Source organism: Olea europaea, chromosome 15, assembly GCF_002742605.1.
Source record: "Olea europaea var. sylvestris chromosome 15, O_europaea_v1, whole genome shotgun sequence".
NCBI lineage: Eukaryota > Viridiplantae > Streptophyta > Magnoliopsida > Lamiales > Oleaceae > Olea > Olea europaea.
In genome coordinates, this window is record NC_036251.1 from 14800433 (window position 1) to 14813489 (window position 13057).

At 31.5% G+C, this 13057-nt stretch overlaps 1 protein-coding gene across 2 annotated transcripts; it reads left to right on the top strand.

Moving 5' to 3' along the window:
- The first annotated feature begins 4686 nt into the window (after window positions 1–4686).
- Window positions 4687–6900, top strand: LOC111410258 (40S ribosomal protein S21-2-like). 2 transcript variants are annotated; one of them, XM_023040521.1, is made up of 4 exons: window positions 4687–4800; window positions 5406–5483; window positions 5601–5733; window positions 6518–6900. In XM_023040521.1, the coding sequence occupies exons 2-4, from the start codon at window positions 5434–5436 to the stop codon at window positions 6581–6583; spliced, it is 249 nt and encodes an 82-aa protein (XP_022896289.1). In that variant the 5' UTR covers window positions 4687–4800; window positions 5406–5433; the 3' UTR covers window positions 6584–6900. The 2 variants fall into 2 exon arrangements, with proteins under 2 accessions (XP_022896289.1, XP_022896288.1); XM_023040520.1 differs by having other exon boundaries at window positions 4692–4800; window positions 5386–5483.
- The last annotated feature ends 6157 nt before the right edge of the window (window positions 6901–13057 follow it).

Below are 13057 nucleotides of genomic sequence, written 5' to 3' on the forward strand. Positions count from 1 at the left end.
CCGTCCTCATCCCTTCTTATATATATATATATATATATAGTGCAATAGTTGAGAGAGGGAGAATTTGGTTAAGGTTTAGAAAATATCGAAACCAGGAAATGGAGTGAGTTCTCATATATATAAACAAGTGAAATGGGCAAGTCCAAGTCCAACATTAAGTGGTGTTATTAGCATTGTTATAGATACCTCAACAAGCACTTTAGTGGGATCTCTTAGGGCCTCGGCGGCATCTTTGAAGGCACCTCGAGTGGCCTCTTGAGAGCCTTGATTGGGCCACTTAGGGCCTCGGTGGACATCCTTGAAGGCACTTCGACCATTTTAAAAGGCACCTCGGTTTACCTTTGGAGAGCCTCGGTTGAGCTTTGGAGGCAACTCAGCTGGTCTCCTTGAGAGCCTCAACCGAATAAGTGAATTATCGTGGTGCCTTCACGTGGCATTTCATATTCAACCAGCAACAAAACTGGTTACAAATGAAATTAAAAACAGTTGCTACGCCTACCTTAGTGAAGAATAAATAAATTTAAAAAAGATTTGTCTTTATTTGTATTCATCTTCTATTTCAATCATATTTAATAATTTCTTCTTCATCGATTTAAAGTTATTATTAGATTTTTCATCTCTTTCTTCCGTTCATCTTCTTTCTCAGGTTTGTTGTTAGCTTTAATTGCACTACATCTAAATTCCGATTTCTTCTTTTCTTGTTGCTAGATAATGTGCAGTCTTAACTTTTAAAAATTTTTCCTTTCATGTTAGATTTTTGCACGTTAAAATTTTATAGTTGCATCTGTTTTACATAAAACGGACTATGTAAGTTACTTATATAATTCTTGCTTTGTTAATTCGTTTTTATTGTTCTTAGTTTTTTAATTTAGTACATTCACATTTCCTTATTAATTTCTATTCTTAACTTAATTTCTTATATATTATTTTATTTTTACAATATATTAACTTCTATTCTTAACTTAATTTCTTAAGGGTAAGCTGGTTATTTTTCTTATTATGAAAAGACAATAATTTCACAAATAAGAGAAGTTTTGCTCCATAATAATTTAGCTAATTAGTATAACGGTTTAGTTCAATTTCCTAAGGAGATAAGGTGGTTATTTTTCTTACTATAAAGTACATAATAAGTTAGCAAATTAGATATTATTACCAAGTTGCCTTACCCAGCTGCCTCACTATCAAATTCGTATTCCCTAACTTTTCACACAATCCCAACTGCACGATGACTTGGAATTCAACAGAGAATCTTGAGTACTCGGTCGAGGTCACCGAAGGAAGTGTGATTATGTCTTCCGGTGCTTGATGAATACTTACTCCAGTGAGCATTACACTTAAGTCAAGTTGAAGAAAAGAGATTCTAATAAAAACTAAATTACCCTAGTACTTGCCATTGGCATTGAATGTCACAAATAGCCTTTGTTCAATCAACACATATCTCCCATCAATACTTATGCATTGAACGTACTAACATTAGCTTCGAAATGTCTCCCAATTTGTGCATTGCACGGGCAACGAGTAGCTTTTAAAAAAGATAGTATTTGCTGCATTAAACAATAATATTAGTACATTTGAAATATTAATGTAAATATAGTTTAATATATAATTTTCTCAATGAATAAGGAGTTAATTGCTTAATGTTCACTGAATTTAGGTCCATATCTTTGATTGGTTACTAAAATTAAAATGTCGAATTTTGGTTACTAAACTTAGTTCCATTTCTTCGATTGCTCATTGAAATTTAAAGTATTGAATTTTGACCATTGATTTTTGAAAAAATGTTGCACATTACTCACTTTAATAGAATTGTTCACAGATCACAATGAGCACAAGTCACAGATCTAATAGAACTCGTCAAGGTCATTGCTAAAAAGAAGAAAAAGAAAAAAGGTAGAAGTCGAAAAGGTGAGTGGTCACTGGAATAGTTGTCAGAGTTATTTGAGGTTGTCGGAATATTTGCCAGCGAGTTGTCAAAATTGTGGCCAGAGCAATCGTCGGTGCTAGATAGGTCATCGAAATTGTTGCTGGAGGTGGGGTGGGGTCGATGGAGCAGTCGCCGGAGGTGGGGTGAAGCAGAGAGAGAAAGATGAGGGTTTGATGTGATGGGTGGGTATGTTAGAGGCGGGGTAGGGTAGAATAAGTAGATTAATTATGTTATATTATAGTTAATTATTTAATAAATTTAATTATCACCTAATTTTTTAATTTTTTTTAGAAGTTTGCTAATTTTGAAATATGATTTTTAAATGGAGGATATATGTGACGTTCCCTTAATTTTAACCATAAAAAGTCGGGTTGGGTCGGCTTAACAAGTAACAACCAACCCGCTAATAAATTTTTTAATACTTTTTTCATTTTAAAATTTATCTTTTTAAACTTAAAAAACAAAGTAATAAAAACACAAATGTAATTTTTTTTTTCAAATAATTTGTTTACCGACTATGTTTTCTCTACCAAAACTTCTAATATCAAATGAAAAGAAAAGAAAGTAAGAAGAAGTGTTTAATGTAAACTTCAAATTTAAGGTTTATTTGTCAACCATTTTTTTCACATTTTACCACAATATTTTTTCTGCAGTACTCATTTTCAACCACACATTCTTTATTAAAATAATATTATACATAAATAAAAAACTTTTCCTTATTTTTCAATAATTCACACCAACGACAAAATAGATTAACCAAACCAAACCGATCCAAATCGATTTAGTTTGGTTTAGTTCGATTTCAACGGTTGGATTGGATCGATTTGGGTTAAAATTTGCCAAAATCGAAGTCGAATTCGATTTTGGGTTGGACTCAAAATCAATCCAACCCGAACTAAGCCTTGACATCTTTTGAATAAATATGTTAGCTTGAAATAATTATTTTAGATAATTTTTGAAACGCCCAAAATCAGTGCCAAAAAAATAGCAAAAATTGATTTTTTATTTTTTTGCATGAACGGTGCCATTCAAAATTGATGGAAAAAAGAAAAAGAAAAACACTCCTAAGCATGCCCTTAGGATCGACATTTGCCCTAAATGAATTATTATTCATTTTTCCAACATGTATTTAAACACAAATTTTTGGACAGTATACTTTTCATTTTTATATTGATCCAGTGTTTCTTTTTAATTAATACTATTTGTAGTCACTTATTTTCACAATCGTCCGAGTTATTTGTTTGAATACTCACTGAACTTTAAAGGGCCTCACGTTTCACTCACTGAACTTTACTTTGCACCCAATTACTCACTGAACTTTGGAAGGGTGTCACGTTTCACTTACTGAACTTTACTTTGCACCCAATTACTCACTGAACTTTGTAAACTTGCACTCCATCACTCATCGAGTTAAAGAGTTAATTGTTTGAATACTTACCGAACTTTACAAGACGTCACATTTCACCCACTCAACTTTACTTTGCACCCAATTACTCAGTGAACTTTGTAAATTTGCACTTCATCACTCATCAGGAACCGTTTGTTTCGTTTGCCTATGTGGATGACGGCTTTAACACGTGGCAGTTAAATTAGACAAACATAACAATGAATTGCCAAATCATATATCCAAAAGGACCCAAACATGCCTCACTGTTTTCAACACCATATATTTTTGAGTGAAAACACTCAAAAAATACTCACTCTAACCATTAGACACATCTAAATTGAAACTTTTTTTTTTTTTTGTGCGATGACCAATTCAATCAATTTCGGTAATAGTTGTTCATTCCTTGTCAAATACCCAAGGTCAATTTGGTCAAAAACCTTTTAATTAAGGATTGGTGTACCAAAAAATCATAGGACTCACGACTTTTAGCCCCTGCTTGATAACTATAATTTGGGAAAACGATATTTTGAATCGCAATTTTTAGAAGAATGTATGATTAAAAAAGTAAGAATAAGTTTTGAATTTATGTGTAAAATATTTTATGGGAAAATTACCTAGAACCCTATAATTAAAGATTAGTTTTCATAAGTAGGAGAGTTAAGTTAAAAATTTTAATTTTAGATAACAAATAAGATTATTAATTGTGATTAATAAAAATTTAATTAAACCTTAATCCAAATAATAACCCCCACCCCGATTAATCCCAAACCCAACCCCCGCACACGCACACACTCCCTCTCTCTACCACACCATATATTTTTGAGTGAAAACGGTAAGGCATGTTTGGGTCCTTTTGGATATATGATTTGACAATTCATTGTTATGTTTGTCTAATTTAACTGCCACGTGTTAAAGTCGTCATCCACATAGACAAACAGAACAAACGGTTCCTGGTGAGTGATGAAGTGCAAATTTACAAAGTTCAGCGAGTAATTGGGTGCAAAGTAAAGTTGAGTGGGTTCGGTAAGTATTCAAACAATTAACTCTTTAACCCGATGAGTGATGGAGTGCAAGTTTACAAAGTTCAGTGAGTAATTGGGTGCAAAGTAAAGTTCAGTGAGTGAAACGTGATACCCTTTAAAGTTCAGTGAGTATTTAAACAATTAACTCCAAAGTTCAGTGAGTAATTTGGTGCAAAGTAAAGTTCAGTGAGTGAAACGTGACGCCCTTTAAAGTTTAGTGAGTATTCAAACAATTAACTTTAATCGTCCTATATGACATATATGTAATGATTAGTAATTAGAAATGAGTAAATGACATTATTCTTTCCATAACTAGTAAAGTTAAATCGATGTCCTAGTGTGAAAAGTAGGCTTTTAAGAAAACATTTCGTGGTGGCCTTTCTGAAAAATTTGATTAGGGTTTAACTAAAATATAAAACCGATCAGTAGACGCGAACAGCTCCTGTCGCCGCCGCAGTCCTTTTCTGGTAATCTCTCTCTAAATTCTTCGTAGACATTGCAATTCGCATTGATAAAAAATATATCAGTATGTAATGTTTATATTTCATGTTGTACTTGAATTTTTATTTGTGCATTTCTGAATCGACACAGCACTTTTCAACTCACCATTTTATCTAACACGTTCAATTATTTGTTTGTTTGAAAAGTTACCATTATTTTTTTTTTAAAATTTCTGAAGATTAATTCGAAGTGTATTAACTTGAAATTCCTTTTTTCTTAACTTAAATAAATTACACGCATGAAATTCCGTCTAATTAGGAGTCTTCATTTTATATCTGTGGTGATAGATTTTCAAGTTAAGAGAGATAAGTTACTTTAGATTTATTTAGGACTCTGCAGCACTTTGTTTTTGTTTTTATTTCTTCCTTCTGTTTGAGCCTTTACAGATTTATTTCAGAATTATCTTAAACCCATGTGCATCTATGTTTTATTGGTTGAAGATTTTTGATGTAAAAGATTGTGAAGTTGAATAAGACTCTAAAATTGTAGAAATCCATGAGTAGACTGCGTGTGAACTTGTTGATTTAACCCTTTTTTATATTTAAATTCAGGTGCTTTGAACTTTTTGCAGTTCTTGATTCTTAGAAGGATTTGCCAAGATGCAGAACGAGGAGGGACAGAACATGGACCTCTACATCCCCAGGAAGTGGTATATAATTTTTCATAATGCTTATCTTTCTGGTTTGAATGAATTTTGATAATAAACGTAACTTCTTAAGTTGTTTAGAGTGTGTATTAATCTGAAATGATTTTCTTGTTTGTGCAGTTCTGCGACAAACAGGCTGATCACTTCTAAGGATCATGCATCTGTCCAGATCAATGTTGGGCATTTGGATGAAACTGGCCGATACACCGGTCAATTTTCCACATTCGCTCTCTGTGGATTCGTCCGTGCCCAGGTTATCATACACTTCGAGCCAATTGCTGTCCTGCACATTTTTACTCTTCCTGTAGAACTAAATGACAATTCCTTTTTTATTTTGCCTGCATTTTTCCCATCCGTATTATAGATAAATTGCTTTAATTTTGGTTAACAAAAAGGGCAAATATTTTTTATGTTATTATTAACTTTGCACTGTTCAAGTACATGTCAAAGCTTGCACATTGTTTATTAGATTGAGAGTACTTTTGTCTGTGACAAAATTGGTCAAATACAAAAGTGTTTTTATTTTTATTCATCAAATATATTCCTATCTAATGGAAGGCAGTCTGATAAAATGACAAATATTATATATTTCTTACTATGTTTTGACACTTGGCTGAATGAAATTTCTATTTTCTTTCAAATGTCATTGTGAAAGTACCTAAATTATGTTTAGCTAAAAAAGTTGACAAATCTAAGTCAAAAGTCAAAAATTAATTTTAACTGCATATTTCATGGGATCCACAACTTCATCAACGTATGAATTATACATTTTATCCATTTTTATCAAAATAACTAAAAATCTGTTTTTTTAAGGAAAATCAAACAGGGGCTAAAGTCAAACAACCATTGTTGTTCACCTTTGCTGTGAGTCGGTTGTGTCTTGCCCATATTGTGACTCCAAAGCCCCTGATCACCCTAGTTCCCACATAGGGATTTAGCTACATAAAACTGACCTGGACTCTATTTACAAATCCCATCTTGCATTAATAAACTAAGTCTCTGTTTCTTAATCTGTAATTGGAATATCCATTTTGCAGGGTGATGCTGACGGTGCTCTTGATAGGCTCTGGCAGAAAAAGAAAGTTGAAGTTCGACAACAATGATCCCATCCTAGCTTGCTTCTCGCTTCAAGCAATGGAGTTTGTTTCTCGAGACTCTCTTTAAGTTTTGTTATATTATCTTAGGATTGTGAATGGTGCTAGATTTGAACCATTATAATTATGGTCACAATATACTCGGCTTACTGCTTGAGTAATGAGTTTGTGAACTTTTGATAGAAATATCTATGGTTGGTTGTGTTTCATCTTTTTTCTCTGCATTTTTGTTAGTCTCGCCCCGTCATTCCTTCATGGACATCTGTATTCACAAGGAAATATGTTGAACTAGCATTCATGCATACAGGTTGAAGAATTTTATCTTTCTTTTTGGTTTTGTTTCTCTTCTAATTTACATTATGAGCACTACCTTGTGAGCCTCAACCCCCACCCCGAACCTGTTATGTGCAACGATTCTGTTAACAGTTATCAGTTCCGTCTGAAACTACTGCTAGGTTCAGGTAATGGAACAGTGATTGGTTAAACAGTTACTACCGATGAACCAAATATTTGATACTGCTAGTTTCAGTTAACCTGATTTAAGTACTGCATTTGATGGTTTTACTAATTAATGTGTATAAATGATTTAGGGCCGCTTGACATGGCTTTTGAAAAGTCAAAATGATCCTTTAGAGATTCTAAAATGTTTATGGACTCGTTTGATTTAATGTGATTTTCTTTAAAAGCACTTTTTAAAAAAATTAGCTTTCAAACAAAATTCAGGTAGGTATCTTTAAAAGCTTTTCTACATGAAGTAAAAGCTATGCCAAAAGGGTCGTGGCCCTTAAGTTTTTATTGCATAAATCTTCATAAGAATGTAACATGTTATTGGGTTCACCGTGCACTATATTAAGATTTAAGATTAATATATAATTCAGCTATTGGGAAAAAGATTGAACCTCTTGCATACTGCCAGTACACAGCTTTGTGTACAGTCCTCTCATAATGTGAGGGGACACACATAAATATTATATTTGTGGACCCCCTCATTGTGTGAGGGGTGTATGGGTGTACAACATTGTTGGGAAAATTCAAATACTTTATAATAATGAGGAGTGTCTATGGAAGTACCTTACTGTAATGTCTAACTATCTATATTTAGTCAAATTTCTAGTTCATTCATAAATATTATTTATTTATTTAACATTCATTTGTATTTATTTATAAATTAAATGGCGGATAAATTCTTCTCTGTCATTCTATCTATATCCACATTCGTAGGTGGAGCGTTTCTTTTACAAATATTTTTACAAACAATCATGGTCAGTAATAAAACCTAGTGTCCGGGCTCACATATATTTGAACCAAATCTATTGGACCCTCTATCTCCATGGTCAAGACACCAAATTCAATTCAATAATTCCTAAATTCTCTGAACGCAGCCCAATGCCTCACCCCAATTTCAGCCCCTCTGGCATACTTTTCCTTGAACCGCTTCTCATTACTTGTGATTCTTTAATTTAATGGAGTTGTTACTCCATTTTCATAAAGATTTGAATAGATTATTTTTGTTGACAGAATAGTTAATTTTTTAATATGTCCATGTTTAATGTACTTTGTTACCAATAAATATAAATAAACTAGCATTAATTTTTGATAATCCCATTTTGCCCTTCTTTCAACTTTACAAAAATTGTTGTTCCATCTATGCCCCTCTTTAATATTTTATTATTAATAGATTTTTATTGATTTATAATTATTTTAATGTGGTGGTTATTTTATTTAATATTTATTTTTAAATTTTAATCAATTAATAAGTAATTATTATTTCAACAATAAATTAAAATTGTTCATTAAAAAGTTAGGAGTTACAAATTTGATAGTTAATCAATTAGCACTAGAATGTAATAACTCGCATTATGTATAATCATAAATTTCAGATCAACATCACTTGAAATGATGAATTCCAAAGTCTTTTAAATGGTTGAATCATCTTGCTTTTTTATGTCTCAAAATCCACAATTTTATTGCACTCCGATGACCAATCACAACAGAAGGGAATCATTAGTCACAACCTAAGTGTTAATTTTTGTGAGTTTTCATGCCAAAATAGTGGTTCTAAGTGCCTTTCAATTTTGGTGATATTTTTCATAAGAATTTCGCCATTTTTTTTGTCATTCTTCTTCTCCCAGATGATAAGTAATAATTAGATGTTAAAATGGGAGTTATGGGGAATTGTAGAAGTTAACCACTCTCTTCAATCCTTTTAATATTTTATGGGTTAGGTTACTCCACATGGGCGATTCACGACCCGTATTTTTCAACATCTTTTACTCTCAATTGATGGGCTTCACCAAACCACAAGCAACATCGAATATCACACGTTAGATCCTTCTCAAGATCTATCTCACAAAAAATCATATGACAAATTGGTCGTGCGGCCAACAAGTAATATTAGAGCTTGCGGTACTATAAATCTGTTAGGGATATATAGCATCTCTACTAGAGGAACATTACATCTTGTTATATCCCAAACTCAATTTCCAACATCAATTTAAGTATATTCGATCTCTCGAGTATTTATAGAATATACTTGAACCCTTCATCGTATTGTTATATTTACAATTGTGTTTTGTACTTTAAATGGTTATACACAATTGTCCAATTGCGAATACAAATATAAATGTTGGTCAAAATAGTTTCCTTTTCTATTTGAATTCTTCAACTTTAAATCAGTTGATTTCCTAGATATGTCCCATCAAACCAAATCAATTATATTCATTGATAATAAATTAAAGTAGCAACACTGAAATAAAATTTTAAGAAATAGTTAAAAGTTATGAGGGTATGTATGAGGTTATATAAACATCAGGATCTCACACAATGAGAAAGCATATATTTATTCATTTATCCAATATTGGTCGTAAAAGCATACGTGGTATGAAACACTGCCACGATGTTTTCTTTCTTTCTTAGGGCATATGTCATATTCTTTATAAGTAAATAACATCGTATATATCATAGTCTAGGTACTCCTCGATACTTAAATTGAGCTTTCCTTATGTTCATTTCTTCAAGTAATCTTAAATCGAGAATTCGATCTGGCTACAAACAGGTTTAATAGATATCAAAATCTATTTCGATTAATTATTGTAATCTCACATTGATTTCTCATCAAGACGACTAAATCATATACACAACAAGATCACTTCGTCTCATCTCAGTACACTCCAAAGTGTCTAAGACGATTATTCGTGTGGGTAAACCAATATCAGTTATACTTTATACGTGCGTACAAATCATTATCTCATAATCTCAACATTAGATTATAAATGAACTTAAACGTATTCATCTATGGGCACACAAAACTCAATCAAGAGTATTTTGATACACTAAGTAGTGTATTCTACGCAATTCTAGAGTTCAACATTACCAACAGGTATATCTCAACATCTTGAAAATATGATGATTGCAGATTATCACTTGTGTATATATATCACAAAGACACTTTCTTTATTAATAACTCTTACAGAAATACCATCAATTGTGTGATTCTATCTTGATACTTGAAATTCTATACACATGAGATAATTGTGTTACTATCATGGATTTCATGATCTCAACTAGTATCATTAGAAGCCCAATGTATCCATACCAAACAATTTATTTGGCTGCCAAGATATATACTACAAGATATGCTTCTGGAAATTCTATAGAGTGCTTCTCATTACTTGTGATTCTTTAATTTAATGGAGTTGTTACTCCATTTTCATAAAGATTTGAATAGATTATTTTTGTTGACAGAATAGTTAATTTTTTAATATGTGCATGTTTAATGTACTTTGTTACCAATAAATATAAATAAACTGGCATTAATTTTTGATAATCCCATTTTGCCCTTCTTTCAACTTTACAAAAATTGTTGTTCCATCTATGCCCCTCTTTAATATTTTATTATTAATAGATTTTTATTGATTTATAATTATTTTAATGTGGTGGTTATTTTATTTAATATTTATTTTTAAATTTTAATCAATTAATAAGTAATTATTATTTCAACAATAAATTAAAATTGTTCATTAAAAAGTTAGGAGTTACAAATTTGATAGTTAATCAATTAGCACTAGAATGTAATAACTCGCATTATGTATAATCATAAATTTCAGATCAACATCACTTGAAATGATGAATTCCAAAGTCTTTTAAATGGTTGAATCATCTTGCTTTTTTATGTCTCAAAATCCACAATTTTATTGCACTCCGATGACCAATCACAACAGAAGGGAATCATTAGTCACAACCTAAGTGTTAATTTTTGTGAGTTTTCATGCCAAAATAGTGGTTCTAAGTGCCTTTCAATTTTGGTGATATTTTTCATAAGAATTTCGCCATTTTTTTTGTCATTCTTCTTCTCCCAGATGATAAGTAATAATTAGATGTTAAAATGGGAGTTATGGGGAATTGTAGAAGTTAACCACTCTCTTCAATCCTTTTAATATTTTATGGGTTAGGTTACTCCACATGGGCGATTCACGACCCGTATTTTTCAACATCTTTTACTCTCAATTGATGGGCTTCACCAAACCACAAGCAACATCGAATATCACACGTTAGATCCTTCTCAAGATCTATCTCACAAAAAATCATATGACAAATTGGTCGTGCGGCCAACAAGTAATATTAGAGCTTGCGGTACTATAAATCTGTTAGGGATATATAGCATCTCTACTAGAGGAACATTACATCTTGTTATATCCCAAACTCAATTTCCAACATCAATTTAAGTATATTCGATCTCTCGAGTATTTATAGAATATACTTGAACCCTTCATCGTATTGTTATATTTACAATTGTGTTTTGTACTTTAAATGGTTATACACAATTGTCCAATTGCGAATACAAATATAAATGTTGGTCAAAATAGTTTCCTTTTCTATTTGAATTCTTCAACTTTAAATCAGTTGATTTCCTAGATATGTTCCATCAAACCAAATCAATCATATTCATTGACAATATATTAAAGTAGCAACACAGGAATAACATTTTAAGAAATAGTTAAAAGTTATGAGGGTATGTATGAGGTTATATAAACATCAGGATCTCACACAACGAGGAAGCATATATTTATTCATTTACCCAATATTGGTCGTAAAAGCATACGCGGTATGAAACACTGCTACGATGTTTTCTTTCTTTCTTAGGGCATATGTCATATTCTTTATAAGTAAATAACATCGTATATATCATAGTCTAGGTACTCCTCGATACTTAAATTGAGCTTTCCTTATGTTCATTTCTTCAAGTAATCTTAAATCGAGAATTCGATCTGGCTACAAACAGGTTTAATAGATATCAAAATCTATTTCGATTAATTATTGTAATCTCACATTGATTTCTCATCAAGACGACTAAATCATATACACAACAAGATCACTTCGTCTCATCTCAGTACACTCCAAAGTGTCTAAGACGATTATTCGTGTGGGTAAACCAATATCAGTTATACTTTATACGTGCGTACAAATCATTATCTCATAATCTCAACATTAGATTATAAATGAACTTAAACGTATTCATCTATGGGCACACAAAACTCAATCAAGAGTATTTTGATACACTAAGTAGTGTATTCTACGCAATTCTAGAGTTCAACATTACCAACAGGTATATCTCAACATCTTGAAAATATGATGATTGCAGATTATCACTTGTGTATATATATCACAAAGACACTTTCTTTATTAATAACTCTTACAGAAATACCATCAATTGTGTGATTCTATCTTGATACTTGAAATTCTATACACATGAGATAATTGTGTTACTATCATGGATTTCATGATCTCAACTAGTATCATTAGAAGCCCAATGTATCCATACCAAACAATTTATTTGGCTGCCAAGATATATACTACAAGATATGCTTCTGGAAATTCTATAGAGTAAGATTGCATAGCTCTAATAACTATTTGTGCTCGACTAACTCTCATCCTTAGTCGACATTTGCATATTTATTCCAATTACAAGTTATTCCTTCAATAACAAAATAGAATAATTGACGTCGGCACCATTTAGGTATCACAATACCCTTTCTAAGTATAATATTGATACTTTCTGATTAGATCCATGTCATGATACATGTTATGACAAGTATACATCATAACATATTTTTTACTCCTAATCGTACTAGATATTTCTTTATGCACTTATCGATCTTTGGGCATATATGAAGACTCATATGGTCGTCTTTCGATATATAAGTATTAACAATGTAGCAATTTCACAGTTAAAAAATATTCTAGAGTCTTTAAAATATACAACATTTGTGATAGAGTATAAAGACTAAAGTAATCTTTTTAACTCAAAATATAGAATTGCTAAACTCATGTCCTTCGTTTCAAAGATTGATGACAATAATTTCAAAATGGTTTCAATACACTCATTCTCTTGCTTAGCATGTATAATATCATCAACATCAAAATTAGAATTACAACTTATCAGCAGACCTTTACATAAATACAACGATTTTCTTCCAAGTGATG